Raw genomic sequence first — 27443 nt, forward strand, 5'->3', positions numbered from 1 at the left:
GTTCTGGCATTTTATGAATCGGCCTTAGTCCCAATATAATGGGAACAGTGAGTGCCAGTTCAACCTGTCCAAAGCATTCATAGAGCACCCTCTACAGGCCAACACGATGAACTTTCACTGATGCTCCAGTGTGCACAAAATGCACATTTTTAAAATAACACCAAGTACAAGTACTTTCATTTATTTACAGTTTTTAAAGTACACAAATACAGTGGCAAATACAAATGAGAGAAAGTAAATCTTATTGAGGTGGTAGCTTAGATAATTACATAGGTGTTTGAGTGGCTGTTTGAGTGGCTGACCAAAAAGGCCACAAGTCAAAATCAAACAAATGGAGAAAATAGTAGTATGAAGGCTGAATTACAACAGGCCTTTTATGACAAAAGACATGGCATTATAGACGGCAGCCATAGAAATACTCAGGCTGAGGACAAAAACTATTTAGATATCAAACCCCCCGTCCAAACACTAAATTGCTTTTATGAGTGAGCACATAAATCGTAATTCATTCAATATCACCTTGAAAATTGAGTAATGTTTATTCAGTGCCTGTGCCTCCAAGGTTAGCCACATCGGTGCAGGACCATTCGATCTCGACATTGTCCACCTTTCATACGAAAAGTCTTTCACATTCAGTACAACTGCACCGCTGAAAGGCGGTGGTCGTTTAGAAGCGATCAACTTTTGGTCAAAGTTAAAAGTGTCTCGAGTCCGTCCTTGGTGGTGCGAGCAAGCATCATCTCTTCACGATCAATGATCCTGCACTCCATCTTAAGTGACTATGTGAGGGGTGTACATGGTCATTAATACAAAAGAGCAGAATATACTGAGCATCCAATGATTGAACCCAGTAATTGCAGTTCAGCTCCTGCACCAACTTGAAAGGTCACCGTTTACACCCGACCCAAATGGATTTCTTAACAGAAAAAATGAAAAAAGTGAAAAAAAATGTACACATCTATATTACAGGTATTTCACAGCTTAGAAATAATACAAATAACAAGGGAATGAAATTGTAGATCTGTACAGCAGTGAATGGACATCTGACAAAAGGTATCAAATGACACCCTTTATCCCTTTGTAAAGTGCACATTTTATATATATAGGACACTAGGAAGGGAAGAAGGGTTCATTTGAAGCTTAGCAAGAAAGCCCATTGGTGAATAGACCAGAGGTATCTCTGACAGGGAGAGCCCCACTTCATAAATATACAACCTCCAGATCCAAACATAATGCAAAGAGTTGGTGTGTAAAGAATGGGCTCCGCTAGCCACAACTAATTCAGAACTTGACCAACCACAATTGACTGTGGTCAAAACAGGTGGTGCAGTGCTAAAACATGCAAAGTAGATAGCTTTTAATACAAATGGCTATAGTTACTGAAGAGAGCCATCAGTGGCTGTAATCAATTAATTAAAAAAAGAAAAGAAAACTGGCCTTTGGTCAAATTAAAGTCCTATGCAAAGACTTGAAACTGAAAAGCAAATGAAAAGCATCACACACCAAACTAGCCATACTGTATGTAAAAAATGAAGTTTCTAAGTCCTTCTACTTGACCTTAAGCTGATGTATACTTTTTTGTGCTTCAATGTCGCACACTAAAAGTAGCCAATATACAAGTTCAAGCTGAAACACATTTTGAGCTTGTAGAGCTGGCATTTTTGGTGTGTGTGACCCTGGTGCACAACAAAGTATAAATCAAGCCTTACTGCAGAGAAAAAGAAAAGAAAAACTAAACAAAGCTATTTTATTGGTTCAGGCAATGTAGCAGAAGTGTAAAGTGAATTTATAAATGTAGCATCCCTATAGACAGGAGGAGGAGCCGTAGCCATGGCAATAACAGTTGTGTCGTCAGCCACTGTCGTCCTAAAAAGGACTGTCGAGTTGCCACGGTTGCCAAAAACTGACGCAGTCCATTGAGGATTTCCTCAGGAATAAGAAACAGTGGAAAACACAAGGGGCAGTGTGGAGGGTTGTGCAAGTGTCTCCTGATAAACATGGACACAGGGGGAGAAGTGGTCCAGTAAAGTCAAAGACTCTTTACCGTAACGTGTGTCACCGTTAGAGGGAGGGGCGACGTATTCACAGACAGAGAGAGGGAGAGCAAGGGAGACATTTTGAGAAAAGAGGAGAGAGGAAGAGCGAGAGCCTGTCAGACACCGTCGCAGAGTCAGTGGCTAGCCTCCGGTTGGTAGCTGGAGCATTCATAGTGGTACGTTTTATTTATTATTAGTCGTCATAGAGAGCTGATTTGCTGCCGAGTGAGCGAGGCTTGGTCCGCCAGGTGCAGGGTGGGGCTCATCGTGGAGCTACAGAGTGGAGACCACCAGGGGTCACGCCAGACACCATCTACAGCACACACACACACACACACACACACACACACAGAAGACAGACAGACGGTCAACCAGTTGAACAGGACAACAATTCCATGCATGGCTCCTAAAGCCAACATCTGATGAAGATAATCTGTTCAATCCATTCTTCAAATCTAATCAAAATATAGCTATGACTACATTCCAAATCATTACTTTACTTCTTCCTCAAGCTTCATTAACCACCTTATATAATTCATTGGCCAGCGTCCCAGAAGGGACTAAGCTTAGTCCCATCTACACCTGATCTCTTAAGACGAAAATAGCCGACCTACACAAGCACACAAAGTTTCACATTGCGATGCGTTGTGAGCTTATAGATCTGCTTTTTTCACTGAATGTTCGCCTATTATGACATGCATTGAACAGGGAACCCTCATGTGGTTAACAAACTGAACATCCAAACAACAGAATTCTCACTCTAATCTAATGCATAGCAACATGTCGGACCACTGACAGGAAAGCAAGGCTATGCGGATAAAGCAAGCTTGAGAAAGCGATGATGGGTGAGTCAGATGCTAGTTTTGGTCTGTTCATGTACCTACATTAAAATACTTACAAATGGAAAAAAAAACCTTTGCTTTAATATAAGGGTTAACCTGTGAAGGTGTTTTGCATGTCATGCCTTCAGCTGCAGGCATTGGACTTCAAAAAGAGTAGCGCAAAATCATGCAAGGATTGAATGCAAAAGCCGGGGGGGGGGAGAGGGAAATCGCAAGAGAGGAGGTACACACACTTGACTGCACGTCCACTCACTAGGGCAAGGCTTGGGATCAGTGCTTTTTATAGGCTTGTGCAGCTAGGCTTGCATGCTGAGAGATGCAGCCTTACGCAGGCATCAAACCAACAGTGCAAGCAAACAAGCCACAGGCGTGGCGCAGCCGCAGGGTTGAGAGGGGGGGGCTGCCGCCACATTGGGAGAAGGTCGGTAAAGAGGGAGGTACAATCTAAAACTTTGATGCACCTTCCACTCCAGTTCCAAAGGGTGGTGGCTTTACAGCATAGAAAACCTGACTGACTCAGAGTACTTGAATGAGACAGAGCCAGTCGGTATGACAGGCAATGATGACACTATCACAAACATGGCCGGAAGAATGGTAATTGGTTTAAATTTGGCATTTTCTGATAAAGGATGTAGGGCATGTCTATGATACAAACCCTCATTCAAAAACAGGAAGTCGGACTCAATGGTCGACGACTGACCCTGGAATATACACCCCTAGCACTGATCAAACATTCATATATGTATCAGGTAAATTGACACCAGACTGGCAGTTAAGCATTAAGGAACTAGGAATGATATCACGACTTGAGGCTGAGTCAGTCAGAGTCACTTTGAGAACTGGAGCGGTACATCCCTGGTGCCTCAGGGACGGGACTCACCCGGTGTGTGCTGCCGCCGTCACACAAGGACGTGGCGAGCGTCTACTTGGCGTGATGCTCGAAGGGAATGCTATTCTGAGGTTGGGGGGAGGGAGAGAGAAGGCTGTATACGTCAAAGTCAAAACCAACACCCGCTGCAACCCACTCCAGCAAACACCCGAAGAAGTCTAGCTTGTTATTGACACACTCGCTCCAACAGAAAACACAACTCTCCTGTGATAAATAATTACTGGGAGAGCTGAGAAAGCATATTGTCTGGGGTAGAGCCCTGCGCGGGAGTGTTTTATTAATCCCACTCCTGCCCGCTCCCGTTGAATTTATGACCATTCCTGCCCGCTCCCGCAATGATTTCATTTTTGACCGCCCACAGTGACTACATGTCCGCCGCTCCCGCCCGCAACAAAAAATTAAGTCCCATTTAGTCCCGCACCCGCTAAACCAGCAATATTTCCATTGAGATCGAAAAACATTACATTTACCCAAACAGTTGCTGAGATTGAGCAGGCGTGCACGAGAGAGGGGTTGTTTATTTGTGTGAGGAGTTGCTCACAGTCACAGATCGAGGGAAAGTGTTTATATTGCGACTGGACATATATTAGGCCTATTATGCTATATATTATTATATTGTGTCACGGACACTGCGCAGCAGTGCGCACACGGTGGGTGGAGAGAGAGAGAGAGGGGTGCTGGTGGTTATAAAAAATTCTCATCATTGTGTTCCGTTTCACATAATTATTGCTGAGAGTGACGCACACGGGGAAAGCAAAAGGGGTTTAGAACAGAGAATGTCCATCATGGGGAAAAGAAACGTCGGTAAAACACACACTTCTCAAAGACTACTAATAATTTAAAGGTGCCGCCACGTTCCCGTTCCGTGCCTGCGGGGGGCGCTCATGCACACGCTTTGGGAGCGAAGATGTCGCTTGGAGAGAGCTGAGACTCCACATACCTACAGTGTGTTGTCCAGCACAGTAGTGGAAATTACGTTCTCAGACATATTCATAACTTAGTGTATAAGCAATGTATGTTTTTTTGATGCGGGAGGATGCTGGGGTTTTGCGGAGCCCGCTGGTTTCATCTTGACCGCCTGTTCGTGGCATTACTTAATTTGCTTATTTTATTCATTAAAAAGCAACATTGTATTTATGACATTTATGACAGTAATATCGGTGCAAAATGGAAATAAAGAAGTTAATATCTCAATTAAAAATATATTAAATAGAATAACCGAATCTTATTTAAAAAAACGGTTAATATGGACAGACCCGTTTAACCGAATATCCACGCACACTCCTAATCGAGCCCTCATCGTTTCTTCATGAACAGTACTTTCTCTTTTGGTACACTGACTTTCCAGATTCTCTTGAGACATTTACAGGTATGAGGCATGTAGAAAGTCGCTCCATGGACCACCTCTCTTCCTTATAACGATCTCTGGTGGAGTAAAAACACCACATGGTTTATTTGAAGCTATACGATTAGGGGTTTTAAAGCTTCTTCTTTAATAGATTACCATGAAGCTTAAAGCACCGAGATTCCATTCTCTGTTGTCCTGAGTGTGTATACCATCATAAGGCTTAGCGTAAGATGTAATCCAAAGCGACCGAGCTGGGCCAGAAGTCCATATATTACATGTTTGTTTTTAAATGCATCCAATGTGGTCTTATTTCCGATGGTGTGACGCTATGGCAGAGGTCAACTGATATAGGAAATGGGTGGGGCTTGTACCTGTGAGGTGGACATGCGAGAGGTGTCCTGCCGTCCTGTCAGGTCTGAAGACGACACGTTGACGGGAGCGCCCCGGTGCAGGCGCATGCTCACCTTCCTCTCCCGCTCCATACCGGACACTTGCCGAGGGGACGTGTTTGCTACATGACCATTGGATGGGGGGAGAGAGAGAGTTGTTTGCACATTTATATCAGACAAGTACTGATAGCAACCAGTATGCGCACACAAGCTGGCTTCAAAAGAACCCTGCCGTATACAGTACGTGTCAGTGGGAACTGACCTGTGTGTGAGGTGGGTGTGAGTGGGAACTGACCTGTGTGTGAGTGGGAACTGACCTGTGTGTGAGTGGGAACTGGCCTGTGTGTGAGTGGGAACTGACCTGTGTGTGAGGTGGGTGTGAGTGGGAAGTGACCTGTGTGTGAGTGGTAACTGACCTGTGTGTGAGTGGGAACTGACCTGTGTGTGAGGTGGGTGTGAGTGGGAACTAGAGAACTGCGGATGAGCTTTTTTGTCACCCTAATCCGCCCGTACATATTAATGATCCGCCCGTTATCCGACCGCATTAATTAATTAATCCAATTTATATATCCGCAACCACCCGAAATCCGCTGCAGGGATAGCCAATCTACAAGCTCACAACGCGTCGCTGGCTCGCTGCGACGCGTTGTGAGCTTGTAGATCGGCTATTTATAAGTTGTGTCACTCACCACTGCCGACAGTTCACCAAAGTTACGGTTGTATATTCCCATTTCCATGGCAACAAGGCTGCCGTCCGTTCAGTCAGTCACGTTCGCACATCGCAACGAACGTCTTTTCATGTGGCATATATCCAGCCCTCGCTCCCATGCAGTCCCATGGCACCGAGTCCCACGCCAAACTTATATTCTTCCCTTCTGTTTCAGTTAGTTGTACGTTTCTTTCATACTCTCAGCTGCCTGTTAGCCTAGCAGCTAGCAGCCCACTCGTTGTTGTGGTCCTTCTTAGCCAATATAGGCGTCTAATTTGTGCCTGATGGAAAATATTAAAATACTACTAACGCACGCATGCTGAGATTTTGTGCCTTTTAAAAAATATATTATAAGACTATAGATAGATATCATTAATTTATTTCCGTTTTAAAAGTTATAAAGCCTATAGATAGATGGCTGCCATTCATTTATTATTTCCAGCATTATTTCACCCGCGGTTTATCCGATATTAATTTATAATATATTGAATTGACCCTAATCCACCCTAAACTGCGGTTCACCCGCGGCAACCGCGGCTAAATCCGCCACCCGCTGGTCTCTAGTGGGAACTGACCTGTGTGTGAGTGGGAACTGCCCTGTGTGTGAGGTGGGTGTGAGTGGGAACTGACCTGTGTGTGAGTGGGAACTGCCCTGTGTGTGAGTGGGAACTGACCTGTGTGTGAGTGGGAACTGCCCTGTGTGTGAGTGGGAACTGCCCTGTGTGTGAGTGGGAACTGACCTGTGTGTGAGTGGGAACTGCCCTGTGTGTGAGTGGTAACTGACCTGTGTGTGAGGTGGGTGTGAGTGGGAACTGACCTGTGTGTGAGTGGGAACTGACGTGGGTGTGAGTGGGAACTGACCTGTGTGTGAGTGGGAACTGACCTGTGTGTGAGGTGGGTGCGAGTGGGAACTGACCTGTGTGTGAGTCGGAACTGACCTGTGTGTGAGGTGGGTGTGAGTGGGAAGTGACCTGTGTGTGAGCGGGAACTGACCTGTGTGTGAGGTGGGTGTGAGTGGGGTGGCCGGTGCTCCCTCTTGTGTTCCGCGGGGTCGCCCTGACGCAGCGGGGAGTGCTCTGGCTCCGGGAGTCCTGCCGTGTCTCAGTCTGTCCTCTCTGTCCCTGCGGTCCCTTTCCGCCTCCTCTGCCGCACGATTGGCTCCCTGGAGGCATGAGTAGTTAGGATGAGACCGAAATCATACTACCAATGACACAAATGTAAGGAAAACAGATATGGCGCTGAAAGTAATTAACTGTATTCCTGTCACGTGCTATGTGTCGATTTTAATCGCTATCCAATGATTCAACAATGTGTTCAATATCATCTCAAAAACACTTGTTGGTAGCAAATCCAGTGTACATGACGCTTTTGTCGCTCATGTCGCTATTGAATAATAACAGTACAAAATAAATAAATAATACAATGAAAAATCTTATGGACAATTTTTGTAGGCTAGCTCAGGGGTTCTCAACGTTTTTGGGCGGGGACCCCCGAAAATGCTTTGGCAACGTCTCGGGACCCCCGCCCCGCCCCCTCCCGACCCCCAATATAAATTGACTGCTACAATAACCTTAAACCATTTTGGGCGGGAACCCCTTTTGGTGTTTTAAGCATTGTTATAATTTAGCTATTTAAAAATAGCAGATCTACAAGCTCATAGCGCGCCACCGAGTGGCGCGCTACGAGCTTGTAGGTCTGCTATTTTTAAAAAATCGTGAAAAACAAATTAAAAAACAAAAACTTTTTTTTTTTTTTTTTAATAATTTGGGGACCCCCTAAAATAATTTGGCGACCCCCCCGAGGGGTCGCGACCCACGGGTTGAGAACCCCTGGGCTAGCTAGCTAGTTAGCAGATGTTTTCTCAATAGTTTGGTCGTTTTGCAGGGCAGTGGTAACAAACATTAACCCATTCAGGACGGGAACCCCTTTTGGTGTTTAAAGCATTATGTTATGAGCTTGTTATTATTGTTATTATATTATACAATGAAACAGTCTATACTCACAAATTTGAGCATGTTCCAGTCAAACACGTAGTCATAAGAGAATCCCTGTCTGTGAAAAAGGTTCCTGAAGAGCTGCCTCAGATACGAATAGTCTGGTTTGTCGTCAAAGCGCAGCGAACGACAGAAGTTCAGGTAGGTGGCAAACTCAGCTGTGAAAAAGATAAGATCATATTAACTAATATAACAGATTACATGCACTATATAGTATACAGATATATTTATTGGCATTTATTTTTTGTTAGTAGAAGACAGTTGCAACATAAAGATATGACATGGAACACGATTCCATAATCGGTTCAACACCAGGTAGTTGTGGCTCTCTCAACAAACACATACACAAGGAAGCACCAAAATGTTGCACACAATGATGTCCAACCATTTGTAATGGAAAAGGCCAACATAAATCAGTACTCACAGGGGTATCCCTTACAGAGCACCTCAATGGGGGTTGACATTTTCTTCTCGCTAATGCGTTCGTACTTCTGCCTCTTGGTGGCAGCCTTGAGTCCTTGCCAGGGTAGAGATCCCAGATTGAAGTACATGAGGACATAGCCCAAAGATTCCAGATCATCACGCCTGGACTGCTCTTTAGAGGGGAAAACAAGAGAAAAAGAAGAAATGGTCACACCCAGAACAAATGAAAACATCCGTTTGCCCTATACAGTACATATATTGTATATTATATGTTACAATATAAAAACCTTTTATCTCCCTATACAGAATATACATGTTTTTATTTTCTTTCGTAAAATGCCCTATTTTATACTTGTATGACATTGTTTGACAGTCGCCTAAAAGCAGTGAAAATATCTGATACAAGCTCACAAAGCTCACAATGTATCGCATCTGTCATTATATAAACTATAGAGCTATTTAACACTTATTTTAACTAATGAATATCATTTTTCACGTTTTATAAATATTTAAACATTGAAAAGTATCATTATATATTATAAAAGAGCATGCAAGTATATTAATATAATAATATCCATATAATACATTCCTTTTTTCTTAAAAAGTTATTGTTTTGGAGATACAAGGTAGGTTTCTGCCCGATAAGACAGCTGAGCTTGCCATCCATAAATCAAGTGCATGTGTGTACCACTACCAACTTGGTACCAAGAAAGTTGTCAGAGTCACAAACCCAATCATATCAGAGCAATTATGTGTACTGCTCACATCGGGCATCTTTCTCCCTGAGTGGCTGTCCAACCAAAGTTTGCATGTCAATCATCACGGTTTGATGTGAAACAACAAGGTGGACAATAAGCCAAAGTTATAATTTGCTGAAGCATCATTTAAGTGTGCCGTCAGGGAACATGGATTCAGCATTAACTACAATTGGGACAGGAAGAAGTGGTCAATAAAAAGATTGCTTTATAAGTTATTTAGACTGACATCACCTAGGCGTTTCCCTGGCAAGCACCAGGAGAGGACAGTCACTGAGGCAAAAACAACTTGCTCTCCCTGCAGTTTTAAAGCAACCACTCAAAGCTAGGTCAGACAGGCACAAAGCAATGACCAAACTAAGTCGTGGGTGGCGTTTATAGCAAAATAATAATTATACATTTGTATAGGCCTATACATTGAAAGAAAAGCTGTTTATTTAGGCCAGGGTATTTCAACTGATTGTGAGCAAGGGACCACCATCCTGACTATAAATCAACTTGGGAGCCACTGTTGTCTCAGGTGGTGGGTTAACATTTGGGTTTTTCTTGAGCTACACAGTCTGTCCACCACTTGTCTGTAGTGGCGGACATAGAAAAAGAAGAAGACTTATTCTTCAGGTATGCCGATGAGGAAAAACAACTATCGCAGAGATACGCAGTTCCAAAAGGGGAAAAGAAAAACACTTTCTGCCTGACAAGTGACAACTCATCCAGAACATCACATCTTGACAGAGTTTGTGGATCTTAATGAGCTGATCCTCTTCTGTAGTAGTCCTCAAATGACAACTGATAATGATCGTAATCCTTTTGACTAGTTATCTTAATAACGTTTATTTTATTTGTTCCGTTGTGTAAAGTGAATTTGAGTATCAAGAAAAGTGCTTTGGATGCATCATTATTAATGCGCAACCAACTATCAACTAGAAAGGTCGCAATTTTAAAAAAATTGCAAAGTGTGGTTGCCGCAGTGGCTTACATATGCCCCTCCCACTGATATTGCCAGCCAATTGCAATGTCGCGTCACCCCTGCGATCATGCGTAAGTAATTCGGAGGGGATTTATCCCCCCAAAAATCATGTTTTTGCGACAAACGGTTACATTTCTCGCATTTGCGGCGCCCCCTATGGATGAAAATAGAATTGCTTGAATGTGACAAAATGCGAAAAATCGCATTTTCCCATTCATGTCAATGGGGAAATTCTATTCACTAATAAATTCATATCAATTAAACTATACAACATTTCTCTTAAAAAAATACAAGCACATCCTTCCCGATGAAGCCGGTCAATTTGACATATGGGTCAAGTGCATACAGTTAAAACTGTGGGAGGAGTAGCGTTTCAAAAAAAAGGTTACTCCAGTAAAATAAAGAAAGAAATAAATAAAGTGTTACAATTACAATAGTCTGGTTGCCCTTTAGGGCAACCACACTAATTAGACTTGAGTGTGTTCCGTCTTACCAATCCCCAGGTGTGTGTTGATGGAGGCGTAGCGGGCTGTGCCCGTCAGATTCTTGTTCTCGCGGTAGGGGATGTGCTGGTGTGTGCGTGCGTCACGGTATTTCTTGGCCAGACCAAAGTCAATGATATACACCAGGTTGCCCTTCTTGCCCAAGCCCATCAGGAAATTGTCTGGCTTTACGTCTCTGTGGATGAAGTTCTTCGAGTGGATGTACTCTATCCTGCTGATCTGTAGTGCAGAGAAGGAGAACCGGAAGGAAAAGTAGGTCATCATTACGCAAAGTTGAAGCTGATATGACAGCCGTTATACGAATCAGAGGCTGTGGGGACATCTCTGTAACGTAATCGGCTACTCGTTCACTTCAAGTAACGAAATGCGACAAAATATATATATATGGAGAGAGACAGAGAGAGAGAGAAAATAAATTGCTTTCTATTATGGAGCAATATCAGTGTGTAATCATGTAAAAAGGTTTGATTTAGTAATTTCCAGAGTGACCAGGAATCAATGTCTTACCATCTGATCAGCCAGCAGCAGTACTGTCTTAAGGCTGAACTTGCGGGAACAGAAGTTGAACAAGTCTTCCAAACTGGGCCCCAACAGCTCCATCACCATCACGTTGTAGTCCCCCTCTGCACCACACCACTTTATTGTTGGGATTCCCACTGCACAGAAATTGGACAAGACGACAAATGCCATTAATTGCCTGCCTGACACATGGAAAAGAAACCAATTAAGAACAAAGAAGTAAGATTTCACCTCAATGAAATTAGCTATACCAGCCCAGTATAAGTAATTGATTTTGTTTTATGATTAACTAATTTAGACGGGGAACCACTATACGTACATGTAACTATAACTTTCAATCTGGGAAACAGCCCCTTCTGGGGTTCCCAACATACAGTAGCAACATATATAAATTTTATTTTTTTAATACATATTTGAGGTTTTTCAGAAAACATTGGTCAGGATTTAGAAGGCGTTTTAGTATCAGCCTCAGGTCTAAATGCCGTGATTCAATGATGTTATAATAATGCGGCTAACGTGACTGTACTGTACCAAGGCCAGGGAAGAATGTTTTGATCTTGTTGGCATATTACGCAGATAATGAAGGGGCTGCGCTGGCAGGGTATCTACCTCGAATCTAATGAATCTTAATCAATGCATTGAAAACCAATGTCAAACCAATCTATTAACTCACTAGCATTAAAAGCTAATTTATACTTCACACAGAACTATGAACGAACTATGCGATTAACTGCCCTTAACTAAGCCCGTTTATTTTTCCGGCATCTCTTGTGAGGGAGTAGCTAATTGATTAGCAGTTAAGGGGCAATGTGCATTATTCAAATATGGGATCAAAATGCACTTGGTGGTTGAGCAAATATAGAAACATTAATGGAGTCTACCCACAACTCTAGTGGTATACCTTGCTGACACTAACACACAGTCTGCATTGGCCAGACTAATGATGTTGTGTTCATGTCAAACCTTCCAGGCACTTAAAGTGGTGTGTTTTTAACTAAAAACACTCTGTTTATACTGCAGTTCACACCAATTGAAATTGAATCACTGGAGCATGGTTGGCTTTAACCCATTCCCACCCGGACAACATGGTTTCCAGTTGAACAAGTGGCTTGACCCACGTGAGTGACTCATGGCAATTCTCAGGCACCAGTTGTTCAATGTTCCAGTCAGTCCATTTCTTTCAGCCTGCTGGGTGACGCATGTGGATCACTGGCTGACCCAGCAATGTGTGCATGATATCACATAATTGGAGAAGGAAAACAAGGAGGGGTGGAATGAATGTTTTAAAAAAAATTAAGTACTGTTGCACTTGTAACATTTACATTACAGATTTTTTAGAACTATGAGGGCAGTGTAAAAAGAATAAAATAATCCTTCATTAATCATAATCAAGGCAAAAGTTTGAAATAGTCGTGATACTAAATTGAAGTGATATAAAGCAGCACTATATATATATATATATATATATAGCTGCTTTATATCATATATATATATATATATATATATATATATAGCGATATTTATCACCAGATCGCCCACCCCCACTTGCTGTGACCGAACAATATTTATCACCAGATCGCCCACCCCTACACAAATGCAGGAAATCAGATAGTAACCTATATGCAATCAGGAAGAGAGATTTCAAAGTGTGATGATGTGATGCCTCACCTCCTCCCTGCATCATCTTGTAGATCTTGCTCTCGATGTGGAGTTGGGGGTGCTTGGTCTTCACACATTCCAGCTTGATGGCCACTTCTTCACCCACTGAAATATCCGTGCCTATGGGAGAGGAGACAACTTCATTTATGAATATCCAGAGATCAGAGATCAGGGGTTGACACTAAGGTCTCAGAGATGTTCTACTTGCCCAAAAGTCACGCCCACTTGCCCGAAAAGTTAATCGTCCATAATAAAAATATAGGTACATTTGAGGGGCGCTATGCCCAGCTTTGTGGATTTGTGTGAATCACAGCGATGATTTGATTGGCTGAGGCCGATCACCCCATAGCGATGATTTGATTGGCTGAGCAAAGTACATATTGAAGATAAAAATCACACCCGTGTGAAGTGAGGGTCGCTAATATATTAAAGTTAAAATTAGGTGATGTAATGGTGATGTAAAACAAACTGTGCCAACAAACATTAAACGCCATTAACAATAAAGAGACACTATGACGTAATAGGGCACATTATGACGTACATTTTCCCTTCATTGTCAATGGCGTTTACAAAACAAGCATTGAAACTAAAGACAAACATTAAACCTGTGTATAGGAGGGGCTAGCGCCCCTCAAAAAGTGAAGACAGAAAGGTGAAGACGCAAATTGCGATTGGCCGGATTGTGATGATGCATGATTATGTATAACGACAAGAGCACCCCTCACTTCACAGGTGTAATTTTAACTTGATTAACGTGATATGTGCGATACAAAATATCATACCTCATTTGTTATAACAAATACCTGCATATCTATGAATATGACTAAGGGTTCACACTATTTTTGAGGGGCGCTAGCCCCTCCTATATTCAGCTATAATGTAAATGGTAAATGTATATAGCTCCTTTATCCAAGGCGCTTTACATAGATTGTGCATTACATTCACCCATTCATACATCGATTGCGGCGGAAGCCATGCAAGGTACCAACCAGCACATCGGGAGCAATTTGGGGTTCAGTGTCTTGCCCAAGGACACTTCGACATGTAGACAGGAGGAGCCGGGATTCGAACCGCCGACCCATGGATCATTGGACGACCTGCTCTACCTCCTGAGCCAGTCGCCCAGCTGAGTCAAAAATGAACAAAAGTTGCACTGATATTTTAGAAATAGGTCAACAATACAAATTACATTCGTTTTGTGGATTAATTTACCTTTACTGCGTGGCCCCAGTGCCCCCCACAAAATGACCGGAACTACTTAATATTTTACCAAAACCAGAGCAGAACTCCCACCACGGGACTCAGGCAATCAATCAATACAGTTGCAACCACTATATTATTGGCAAGTATTTCATACAGCTTAAGTAAAAAAAAATCTGAACTATCCCTTTAAGTTTGTCAGAGCTATGAGCATGGATGTGTGACAGCAATGGAACTATGAGTAAGGAGAAGGCCTATTCAACCATTTTGCTGGACAAAAATACAAGTTAAAATTTTCCTTGAGAGAGTACTTTCTTTTCCACACTGTACAGCAAAACTGAATGGCATGGAACGGTGAGAGTGACTGAGCAAGTCCAGGCCCATCCTAGTCAAGAAGCAGCAATAAAAACAATGCAGGAAGCCAACTTCCACAGCCAGAGCCTTGGACTGCAGAAAGGCCAGAATATACTGTATGGGTTCAGTTTCACACCATAGGAACAGCCCATTGCATTACATAAGTCTGAAGCTTGAGTGTAAACAGGCACCTCTGGGCTACTAGTGCTTCAGGACAGCGAAGCGACCAGGATCAGGAGTGATTTGACTATTTGCATGAACATTTCAGTTGAAAATATGTAATTTTCATTATGCAAAAGGGTTATCATGCAATAAAGTATCATTCATTTTGCCTTTACTCACTAGATCAGGGCTACTCAACTTAAGATGGCTCAGGGGCCACTCAGCGAAATACCAAAAGTCCAAAGGCTGCAAGCCCAAATAATGTTGGTCCTATATTGGATTTTTTTTGTCAGTGATTATCTAACACACTATGAGTAGTCTGAAAATTGAGGAAACAAAACAGCCTACATTTCCATCTAGGAAAGGCCAAACCTCATTGAACAAAATTATTGTTATGACCTGGAATGATTAATAATGAAATGAAGTTACAAAATGAGGCTTTTATTCACAAAATGTGAAGAGAACATGAACAGATTACTGTTGCAAATAAATCAAATATCAGAGGTAGACCAAGAGGCCAATACTACTGAAATGAATAAGCCATATCAGTCTCATGGACTGATACAAATAATAACATACCTATAAATTTAATACAGTTTTGGAAACAAACATATTTTTCCTACTTAATGGGTTCAGGCTCTCTGGACATAAATTATTCCAAATCAAGAAACAGGCTTCATTCACCAAATGTGAATAGTAACAGTGCAACAATTGTAGCAATAAGAAAAAAGGCAAAATACTCAAATTAAATATAGGCCTACAGGCCGCACAGACATGTTGCAGTGGACGCAAGCAGCCTGCGGGCCGCGGGTTGAGTAGCACTGCACTAGATAGATACACACAGATACCACATACACTGTACTAATTTGTTGACAACAGAAGCATGTTGAAGATGCATGAATAATGTGTCGGCTTGTGACTTGCTATGCAAAGACAGACACTACCAGTACCAGGCAGCTAGTGGCAGCCTTTGACGGACTGCCATCTCCTGAAAATACACTTGACACCTCCATGCAGAATTACACTCAACATGCTGGCTGCGTGATTCATTACGCTTATATACATGATTACATGTGCATAGAGTTACATAAACCAACTGTGTTTGTCTACATTAGTGCAATGCAAGGTAGGGGGAATTATAATAATAATGTGTGTGTGTGTGCGTGTGCGTGTGCGTGTGCGTGTGCGTGTGCGTGTGTGTGTGTGTGTGTGTGTGAATTCACACCTATCTCAGAGGACTTATTATGATGCTGTTGAGGGAATAGTGACACTTTGTGTCAACATTAAATAATTAATACAACTATTAGTCCCAGAGGGTTCATTCAGGAACCAAAGTTACAACAACAAAGAAAAGTTGAATACATACAAAGACAATTCAACATGAATTATCTGCAACATCGAAAATACAGATTATAAAAACTAGCCATGGATGCAGAATATCAACAAGTCCAAACTGAGAGAAGCTGTCTTGAAGGAGTAGGCCTGCTTAATTTTTCCAGTATGTTTCAAATTCAGACCCTGGCCTGTTATGCAACATGCTTTAAAGCAGGGAAAGGTCTCTCTCCATAAAACTAAGCATGTGTAGTGTGTGACGACTGTATTTCTGGGCTGGAGTGAAACCCCAGGGCGCAGGGTGGGGTGAATGACCTTATGAAAACCACATGTGTGCTGTTGCCAAGGGCTCAGAAACCTCCACACAGACGCCCTGTACGACTGGGGTTGGCTGGGGGTCGAGACTTGAGCCCATTACACATTTTCACCATTTGAAAGAACAAGCCTAAGGATTTCTGATTATCACTACACGTTTCACATAATAGAGACATAATGCTTCTCTCATGTTATCCCAGTGACAGTAGCACACTAAATTAATGACACGGTACACAGTGTACCATGGGACAGGGACACTTGTCTCTAGAAAACATGCACAAACACACAGCTTTGTCAGTTGAGCATTGTTAACCCGTCTTCAGACTCAACACAGATGGATATCACTTAAAATTTTGGTGCCCATGTAACACAAGCCATTTTGGTCATCAGAAGTTGCTCCGTAACACAGGCAGATGAAATAAGATGATAAGCAGTGTAGTGGAGGTATAATGGATAATATAATAGTGGAGACTATTTCCCCCTGTGAAGAACCTCCAAGTCCATAATCTCCAGTTTTCCATATCAACTTGTACAAACAGACTGAATTTGTGAAACAACAAAACAAGATAGCACAGCTGATATCCTCCATGGAAAACATTTGTGCTTTGTCAACCTTGGGAGGTGTGTGTGTGTGTGTGTGTGTGTGTGTGTGTGTGTGTGTGTGTGTGTGTGTGTGTGTGTCAGACTTGTTCCTGTCTCTGAACAACTCCTGGTTAAATCAAATGTTATGAAACTCATCTACTCTCACTCACCTATAACCATTTTGTGTTCATATATATTGCCGTTGCTTCCTTATGACACCTGAATTTCCCCATAGGGATTAGGGATCAATAGAGGTCCGTTAATCCATCCATCTACCTGGAATGAGGGTTTGTGTGTCAACCACCTGGCTGGTGGTAGGGTTAGCAAGTTGCAAGTGCATTTTTGAGGGGTGAAAGCCCCTCCTATATTCAGCTATAAGTGTAGATTTTCATCTTACAAACATTAAATTCCCTTGACAATGAATGGAGAATTTACGTCATATGTAGACGAACAAATCGGTAATTTTGTCATACAAACATTAAATTCCCATTGACAATGGAGAATTTACATCATATGTGGACGAGCAAATAGACATGTTACATCATGATGATGTACGATGATAAGAGCGCCCCTCACTTCACATAGGTGTTTTTTTGAGTGGTGCAAACCACTCCAACAACCAGCTTTGTCTGTATGTTTGTGTACCTGTCCGTGCACAGGTGAGCATGGTTACCATGGTCACTGACATTACGTCAGACCACAACTGATCAGGCTATATAAGACCTTGCACCACTCAGTTCACACGGGTGTGATTTTTTAGCAGTTACTCAGCTAAACCTTGTTGGTGACTGCATAGGAAAAAGGTAACTGATCTCGACTTAAAACTCCATAAACTGGAAGGGCCAGGACAACCAATTCTTGTTGGCACAAACGCACACACCATTGAACATAAAAGCAATAAATTCTAATGTCATCAGTGAAAAATGACAACCATCTGACAAGCCAACTGTGGTGGACAATAAATGGGAATTTGAAAACTGGTTCACTGTTTCTTCCTGCAATATGGGTAGCTAAGCTGTCATAGCCAGGAGGACAGAACGTGACTGCTGGGCTGGCTAGTGGCTAGCTAATGTTATCTCATGCCCAGCCCTTCAGCATTGGAATTAGTTGACAGATGGAAGGAACCAGGCTACTGTAAAACTATTGGCAAACAACTGGTGGGTCTTAAATCTCTGCCTCCCTAGATTTCTAGTATTCATACTAGCCACACTGTAACCTATGTGGTGTCTTACTTAGTGAGTAACAATTAAGATTAGATGACAGTATTTTTTGCCAACGTGCTCGTTGTTTAGATCTCGTTTATGACAAATGTCTGCCTCCTTCATTGATGTCAGACTGTCATATTGGCTGTCGTATCACATAACTTGAGATTTATCGCACTGGACTTAGTGGCACAGGAAAGTCAATTTTAAGAATTGACATTTCAACTGGACTTTTAAACCTTAAGAAATCAGCGTTAGTAATTGCTGTGGTGTTAATTTAGACAAAGGAAAATTGTGCAACGTTTCACGGTATTAGAAACATTCCATGGAACGTTTACAACCACAAACAATCAACATCCCTTTCTTCCCCCAGCTTTGTCCAGCTGCGTTGCTGTCAGACAGTTGACATACTTGGTATGATTGACAGCTGCGAGCCATTTTATTTTAGTGACAGTTTTATCACAGCATTGACAGACTAATCCCATCGGTTAACCTTTAACTATCATACCAAACCAACATTTAATTTCTGGCTTGGCACTGGCAGCTAGCTAGCAGCTAACTGGGCTATTGGTTAGCTAACTAGTACTAGAAAGATGACATTAGCTAGCTAGCGGAACGTCATTGAGATTAGGTGATCTAAGCTTGCTATATAGCTATAATAATACAACACCACTCGCATAAAATCTGGATTACAAATAATTTTATGAAATGTTATTTACTCACCCAAATAAATGTCTCCAAAAGAACCACTTCCGATTTTTCTGCCCAGTCTGTATCGGTTCCCCACTCTCAGTTCCATTTTGCTGTTTTTGGCTAACGTTACTTAGCCTTTCGTTTATCTCTGTTAAACGGCGTCACCTCGTCGTAAAATAACAATGATACACGTTTTACTCTGTTGTTAATGTGGACAGAGTAAACAATATTTCACCTCCCTTTACTGGTGCACTCCCCCTTCCCCCAGAACCCCAACCAGATTCAGTTCCTTCTGTGACAATCCAACTTTCACCATCCCTTTTTTATCTCCTCAATCTTCAAATTGCTACAATATTGGTATTGTCCGAAAGCTCGGAATGTGAAGTTTATGCTCTCAATGTTTCGGGAGTCATAATTCCCCGAATAGCGCAGGATGGAGACGGATTTACTGCGAGTTTTTATCCTGAAATCGTCCGCTTCTTCAGCTCTCCACTGTTGTAGGATTTCTGCTGCTCCACTGTGAGAGCTGTCATAGGCTGGTGACGACACTTCCCGTAGCAACCGCACGCAGATCGCAAAGGGGCAATGATTTGGACAATTAAATGTTATATTGTGACAGGGCATTTTGTTATAGGCCATTGATGCATGTATTTTAAAATAATTAGATGGGTTTATAAAATCATATTGGACTTGCCTTGCACTTGCCAGCCCATAGAGCCCCATTGTGAACCCAGACATGTTGACTACACACCAAGGTTTTATGTTAGAAATGTTGAGTATGGGTCCCCAGCATTTAGAAACTGCCGGATGCTAACTTGCATATGTTGAGCAATTTTCATAATTGGCATAATATGTGACCATACCATTAACAACCTAGAAGGCAAAACATTCAAAATGTGAGATGTCAAACTAGGGGGTTTATCCATTCCAAGCAGTCGTTTTGCAAAGAAAAGAAAAGCCACTTGCCCAAATGTGCTGCCTGACATCATCACATTTTGTGATGACGGCTATGGCCGTTTTTAGCCCAAGGAGTGTTTTTTGTGCAAATCTAATGCTTGGAATGGATTCAGCATCATCAAAACCCCCTAGTTTGACACGTCATGCTACTTAAAGCATGATGAAATGTAGAAAAGAAAAATACCTTTAGGTTGTTAATGGTATGGTCACATATTATGCCAATTATGAAAATTGCTCAACATACCGGTATGCAAGTTAGAATCCGGCAGTTTCTACATGCTGGGGAGTCGGGACCCATACTCAACATTTCTAACATAAAACTTTGGTGTACTCAACATGCTTGGGTTCACATTCTGGCAAGTGGACTATTAAGGAATATGAGGCATGAAGACATGTTCCATTCTGTCACTTGGAAAGAATGTGACAAACTCGAGAACTGGAAACGCCACACTGAATAAACGACAACAGATACCATTGCAAAGCATTTGTATGAACAATGGTGTTGAAAAAGACAAAAACAAAAGAAATGTTGGTAAAAACATAATACTCTCCACCAGGCCCAAAATGTGTGTGTGTGTGTGCGCGCGCGCGCGCGCGCGCGCTGTGTGTGTGCGCGTGTGAGAGAGAGAGTGATCTTATAAAATTAGACACAGTCTGAGATTATAGATGTTACTGTCCTGTAATTTCTCTAATCCTGTGTTTCTGCCTATAAATCAAAGTACTAAAAATATACATGATGTCAAACGAGGGAGAGGAATTCATCCATGAACCAATAATGCAGAGACAAGCTTTAGGCTTTAAAGCATCATCCTCCAAAACCAAAATGTTGGCTTTTGTGTTTGTATAAAGGACTCTGACAGTGTAAGAAGGGATCAGGATCGCAATGTGTCTTTGCTCTGGCTGGATCGGATAGTTTTAGTCTTTTAGAGCAGTGTAGACATAGGTAGACATGTAGAAATGGGTTTATTCAGCATCTTTCAACACCCCCATCCTCAATCCCTCTTCATCATCTCTCTCCGTCTCCCTCTGCCATGCAAACAGTTCTATAGGGAAGTAGGCCACGCTGCATTGTAAGTTTCCCTTACACATTATATGAAGGGATGTATCTAGGATAGATAAAAGACTTGCAATGCCCATTGGCATATGCCAGAGTGAGTCATGTTCAGTTCTTATTGCTATATCAAGCAATTAAACTGAATAAGTCAGTAACTACATCATGCACACCTAATTTTGCTTAAATTGTGGTGTGACTTGGATAGAAGTGTAGACGTGAAGTGGAGAGAGAGAGAGAGAGAGAGAGTAAGAGAGAGAATATCCTCTCTCCTGGTTAATGTGTGTCAGTGATTCAAAGCTCTCGGAGCCACGCCTTCTAATCCAAACAAGCTCTTGCGATTTTTCTGATTGGTCACATATGAGCCAATCACTGGAGCGTTCCGACTACTCACATGGCAGCCTGTTGTTGTTTAGATTGGGTAATCGGCTCTGTCTGCACGTGTTGGACCATGCTCTGTGTAGTGTAGTAGAACATGAGGAGGGGCATGAGGGAAAAACCTTGAAAAGAAGTAGAGTAGAAGAAGTTAAGAACACAATTACTAGAACACATTACTAGCTTTACTGTCTCCACCAGGCCGAAGGCATGGGGAGAGAGTATGTTTTGCACTCCGTCCGTCCGTCCGTGTGTCCGTCCGTCCGTCTGTGAACAGCTAATCTCCGGCACCGTTAACCCGGTCAATGCCAAATTTTGAACCTCTGCCCCAAAATTTCCAGAACGGCCTGTTATAGCGCCACCAGGAGGCCGACTTTAGAAAAACACATTTTTTGATATTACTCCTCCAGATTCTGTCCAAAAATCCCGCAAAAACTATCTCTATAGTCATGTGTTCAAGATGGATCTGTCCGATATTTCATATTCCATCCTAACATTGGCTTTCAAAGTTTGCAGGATTGGCCCTTTTGAAACAAAAAGCCTCAAATCATCAACATTTACGTGAAATCTTTCACAGACTTTCCTACTAGGCTGAGGAATATATCCCACCCTTTTCACATTGGCCTGTTATAGCGCCACCAACAGGTGGATCTTTGCAAAACACATTTTTGGAACAAAATGCCTCAAATCATCCAATTGCCATCAATGGTGTAAGAACAAATGGAACCCTTTTCACATTGGCCTATTATAACGCCACCAGGAGGCCACAACCTGACCTGGCCTGGTGGAGACCTGTGCCCAGAGGGGCAATTTTTCAAATTAATAATCATCATCATTATCAGACATGAACTGTTTAGCGTGTTGGTAAAACAAACAAAAACATAATTGTGATATAATTCAGAATCAGACAAGTGCACAAAACTAATCCAACACACATTAGGACAATATGTGATAACAGCTGGCTGAATATGAAGGAGGTGTTTGTGTCTCTCTCTCTCTCTCTCTGTCTCTCCCATCAAAACAATACTGGTGCAAACCAAGCGGCCTGTTAAGAAAGAAATCAGGGTTTGTGACCTGAATGTCACCCCAATCAGCATCAGCTGCAGGGATCAATAGGTCGTGCTCAGACAGACAGACAGACAGACAGACAGACAGACAGACACACCACACACACACACACACACACACACACACACACACACACACAGTCACTCTTGTGAGCGCTCGGCACCGCTCAAAAATGAAGAGGGCTTATGTAAACTATTGTCTCCATGCCAAACTGAATTAAACGCCAACGTGGTTTTCACATTATTTACAAAAACGGACTCACGGCTCAAGCCTGCAGAGAGTGTGCAATGCACCCGAACACATTTATTAGCAGTCTTTGTTATTATTAAAACTTTTGCTTGTTGGAAACATTGAGTGAACAACATGCTGCCTTTGAGCTGTAGCCCTATTCTGTTTGGTGTGTGCAGATGCTCGGCAGTCCGCGGTGCTGAGCACAGGGGGAGCATTCATCTGACCTCGCTTGGCTGCCACATTAGGCCTGGAGAATTAGACGGAACCACAGGAGACCATTCTAATGTCCAAGTCTCCAGTGGTCCCAATAAGGAGTGGCTTTCATCCCAAGACTTCAAGTTCTCTCTCACAAGCAGCTGCAAAGTACATTGACTACTAGTAGTTACTCCTAGTCAGTGCGAGTGTGTCAGACACATAACCATTTAAAAGATCAAATGACATGATGATGACATGACAATATGGGATATTTTTGTGACAATTTGACAAATTAAATGACATTTGCTTCTCTTACAGACAGTTTCACTTTTGGGAGGAGGGGAGCCTTCAAAGCAATGGTGACACCTAGTGGACACTGGATCGTTCTGGATACTTTGACTTTACTCACTTTACTCACTCTACTACATTTCAAAGACAAATATTGTACTTTTGACTCCACGACATTTCTAGGAAGGGAAAAGTACATTATGAATTAACCACAAAAATCTAAAAATTCCAATAAAGCAACCTTTATAGCTGAGAGTAGTATTTGACCAGAAGTATACTTTGACTATACTGCAGTTGAGTACTTTGTCCACCACTGGTTCTGTACTAGTTAATACTCCACTACACAGATCAAGTGTTAAATGTTTGTGTCATGAAACAACAAGACGCATTTATCATTGCGTCTGTTCAAAGACTCCCTGACACATCTTTCAAGCCTTCTTCGAGGTACAGTATATTATGGAGGGACATGTTTTCCTCTTCCAGGCCTTTGGACATGCTCTTACAGTCTTTCAGACACCCTCAGAGCAGACCTACACAGATATTCACATACACTGCAGAGGCAACAGCAGGCAAACATTCCCCAGTGTTTGTTTCCTGCTTTGATAATGTTTGTTTATGTTGGCAGAGAAATTGCTCCAAACGGAAGCCGTGACCTGGCATGCTGTTATACTTTACACCAGAAAGGAATATAGGATACTTGGAAATACGTGTCTCTGTAACTGTTTGCTGAAGACAGAGTGGACATGCAATCATGCATTACATGCATATTTGCATAATATACCCACCCACACATACGGTCCAATATCCCCCTCATGATCAATGGGACATCAGTGGACACTGGACAGGGTGAGAAGTTTCGGTGTGCACATCAGATGGACAATGCACATGGACATTGTGGCCAGCCAGGAAAGCTGGACATCGCTTGCACCACCTCTGACAGCTGAGAAAGCTCAAAGTCTCAAATAAGGTACTGAAATCCTTCTACTCTGCTACCACTCAGATCATCCTGACAGGGGTTATCACCGTTTGGTATAGAAATAGCTCCTCCTGGAACCAGTGAGCCCTGGTGATATACTTGGTCGAGCATGTGTGTTTGGCCAAGTACATCACCCTCCCTTAAGGTGTTTGAGCTGACTTTAAACAGCTATTTCACTTTAAAACACTTCTGGGGTCATTTTAACACCTACTTGGGCTTCTGTGTGCATCCCAGGCAGTTGCTTGATTCAATATTTAGATAGTTGATATTCATTTTATCAAACACAGCCCCGTCTTGTATAAACTAATGATCTTCAAACTCCTTTTTAACCAAGTTAGACTAATTGAAAACACACACATCTGGTTCTGCTGCATGTCCTTCTAATGTGGGTGAGAGGCCCATGAGCAGAGGTTCTTATTTGGCCTCCTGGGAGTATGCGCACAAAGCTTTGCGCTGATTGGTCCAGCACAGATTAGCTGCTGCTCACAGACACACGGACGGACACACACAGACGGACTTACACACGCGACACAAACATAGCATCTGTCCTTCTGCTGTCCGGCCTGATGGAGACAATAAATGATCACAAATGAGCAAGAGACATAGTTAATTAGTAACTTTATTAAGACAATTGTATAAAACATTGGGTCCAAACAATAGTTGAAAACCCATGAATAAAAACATTAAAAGGTATAATACATAAAATATATGTTACACAACATCCCTTGAGCTTTCTGTTGCTCCAGAAGTGACAGACGGGCACGCAGCATACACAAAGTTCCTCTGTTAGTGCCCACAATGAGTGAGCTCAGATCAATGAACTCAACTCATGTCCAAATTTCCCTCTGATGTTTTGTGTGAGGGCTGAAGGGACACACCAGTATGTGCTGTTCGTTTTGTATACCAGTCTGGCAGTCTCACATTGACAAATACGCTGGTATGCAACATTCCCACACGCATACAGTGTAGAGCCAAAAAAGGATGAACAAGATGAAAGATTAAGAAATAATGATTTGATTTGACACGCTAACGTATTTATATTTCAAATGTAGTTTGCTCTTAACCTAGCATCAAACAATCAAGAAAAGCATGCAGAAGATGTCAGATGGCGATTTGAACCAAGGTCTCTCACAGCACTAGTTGGATATGGCAAGGCCCACTAGTATTCAGATCAGTTAATTATACATGTTACACACTACCAAGCTCAGGACCACATTGTCTTTGGGGAGCCAGGTGTCAATCAACTGTAGTCAACCCACCAGGTAACTTCTGAGAGAGGATGGGTCCGATGGGACAAAAACAGGAGTTAGAGAGACCATGAGAGTCCATGAGAGTGAGGGAAACAGGTGGTAAAGGCCATAGGGATCGGCATTCGAACCTGCAATGTGCTGTCAGGCTACATTGTAGCCTAGCTGCCCAGACCATTATGCTAGTTGCTAGCGGAAGGCAGGCAATTGGAATGTGATCTTGATCACATGACCCGAGAACTAATGTGTACCGATTTGTGAATTTTGAACAAATGTGAATCAGCCTGTTATAGTGCCACCATCAGGCATTTCTTCCTTGGCCTAGTGGGAATGTGCTGCAATTGGATGTTGCATTCAAAATTTGTGGCATTTTGTGCAAAATGGGCTACTCCTGCAAACTTTGGAAGCTTGTAGCCAATTGTAGCCAATCAGAATGAAATATGGAAAATCCAGACGGACAGACAGACGGATGTACGCACTTAGCCCTCTGACCTGGCGGAGACCATAAAATAAACCAGGAACCAGACACATGTGTTTTCAAGAGTCTAACATGGTTAACCCTGCATTCACTTCCAGTACCACACACATTATAATGGTGTTTAATAAACTTCAGCTGTTCAGTACCTGCAGTGTACTACTGTTCAATAATCTATGGCTTATATGAAATTGAAATAACATTCTGAGTGTGAGAGCCGTCTGCATGGTTGAAATGGTGGTGAGACAGACAGAGAGAGAGGGAGGGAGGCGGGAGTCATGTTGGTTTCATGGTTTCTTGTAACAGCTAAATTCAGGGCATTTTGTTGTCTTTTATGGCCCATTTTACCATTTTTATAAGTGAATAAATCAAAAACACTACAAACCACCCTGAACTCCCCCCAGAATAGCATCAACAGCAGCTGTTGGTACTTAGAGCGTGGTTTATAACCTGTTACCTCACTAAGCCTCTCGTAACAAATTACCTGGTTCCTGTTGGAAATAACTCAAACAAACAAAACCTGCCAGCTTGGATATTAGTGGCAGACAGTTGTTTTCATTGTCTGTACATGTTTGACTGAACTAAACAGAACTCAGCAACACTTCGACTGTTTGGTTGTTATTGTCAATAGTTATGGACTCGGGGGGTGAACCCATTAAGCTAAGGGATAAACAGTAAATGAACCACAGGACCTGCTCATCAACTTCTACCGCTCTACCATTGAGGGTATCCTGACGTATATATATAATCCTTGTACCCTAATTGAAAAGGGGTGCAAAGGAATATGGAAGTTTATCCGTTCCTCTTCTTCTACCAAACCACTCTGTTTGCACAAATCTCTCCATGCACGAATACTACTGCAATGCCATAGGAAACAACACACACTTGCATTCTTCCAACTTGCATATTTACTGTACAGTTTGCATTTGTATGACATACTATGTTATTGCGCAACATTTTGCTGTGATGCAAATTACATTGAACACATCCACCGACCCCTCCCATTTTCACTGCGCGCGCGCACACACACACACACACACACACACACACACACACACACACACACACACACACACACACACCTGGATGAGTGTACACCTGGACAACTGGGCACCTGGATGAGTGTACACCTTGATGAGTGTACACCTGGACAACTGGGCACCTGGATGAGTGGGCACCTGGATGAGTGGGCACCTGGACAACTGGGCACCTTGATGAGTGGGCACCTGGATGAGTGGGCACCTGGACAACTGGGCACCTGGATGAGTGGGCACCTGGATGAGTGGGCACCTGGACAACTGGGCACCTGGATGAGTGGGCACCTGGATGAGTGGGCACCTGGACAACTGGGCACCTTGATGAGTGTACACCTGGACAACTGGGCACCTGGATGAGTGGGCACCTGGACAACTGGGCACCTGGATGAGTGGGCACCTGGATGAGTGTACACCTGGACAACTGGGCACCTGGATGAGTGGGCACCTTTTTATTTTGGCGTGACGCTAAAACTCGCCCGGCCAAGAGTTCTAATATATAATATGCCTGCACAGTCTGGTACTCCTTCTTTCTTTGTTGATACTGCTGTTTGTTTGTATGGATGCACTAAACAAAGTTTTGTTGTATGTTCCATACAGTGACAATGAAGATATCCTATTATTAACCACAAAAACACCAACATCTCTATTATTCTGGGCATGTCATATTAGG

The 27443-nt window shown here is 42.6% G+C and overlaps 1 protein-coding gene across 2 annotated transcripts; it reads right to left on the bottom strand.

Moving 5' to 3' along the window:
- Positions 1-165: 165 nt before the first annotated feature.
- On the bottom strand, positions 166-19427 carry csnk1db (casein kinase 1, delta b). Of its 2 annotated transcripts, XM_079492050.1 has the most exons (10): positions 18904-19427; positions 13043-13153; positions 11363-11511; positions 10846-11074; positions 8632-8802; positions 8217-8365; positions 7207-7375; positions 5487-5626; positions 3759-3833; positions 166-2349 (listed from the first exon to the last, which is right to left on the bottom strand). In XM_079492050.1, exons 1-9 carry the CDS (start codon positions 18977-18979, stop codon positions 3801-3803), a joined length of 1227 nt encoding a protein of 408 aa, XP_079348176.1. In that variant the 5' UTR covers positions 18980-19427; the 3' UTR covers positions 166-2349; positions 3759-3800. The 2 variants fall into 2 exon arrangements, with proteins under 2 accessions (XP_079348176.1, XP_079348175.1); XM_079492049.1 differs by lacking the exon at positions 3759-3833.
- Between the last annotated feature and the right edge of the window lie 8016 nt (positions 19428-27443).

The sequence above is a fragment of the Electrona antarctica genome, assembly GCF_951216825.1.
Source record: "Electrona antarctica genome assembly, chromosome: 22".
NCBI lineage: Eukaryota > Metazoa > Chordata > Actinopteri > Myctophiformes > Myctophidae > Electrona > Electrona antarctica.

What these genes read in the sequence shown, in the direction of transcription:
- csnk1db (XM_079492049.1), bottom strand. Translation starts at nt 18,979, where the DNA reads ATGGAACTGAGAGTGGGGAACCGATACAGACTGGGCAGAAAAATCGGA. An exon ending in CACACCCACCTCACACACAG is followed by an intron (nt 5,627 to 7,206) that starts GTCAGTTCCCGC and finishes ATGGTCATGTAG; the next exon opens with CAAACACGTCCCCTCGGCAA. An exon ending in CTCGCATGTCCACCTCACAG is followed by an intron (nt 2,350 to 5,486) that starts GTACAAGCCCCA and finishes TGTGTGCTGTAG; the next exon opens with ATGGTGTCTGGCGTGACCCC.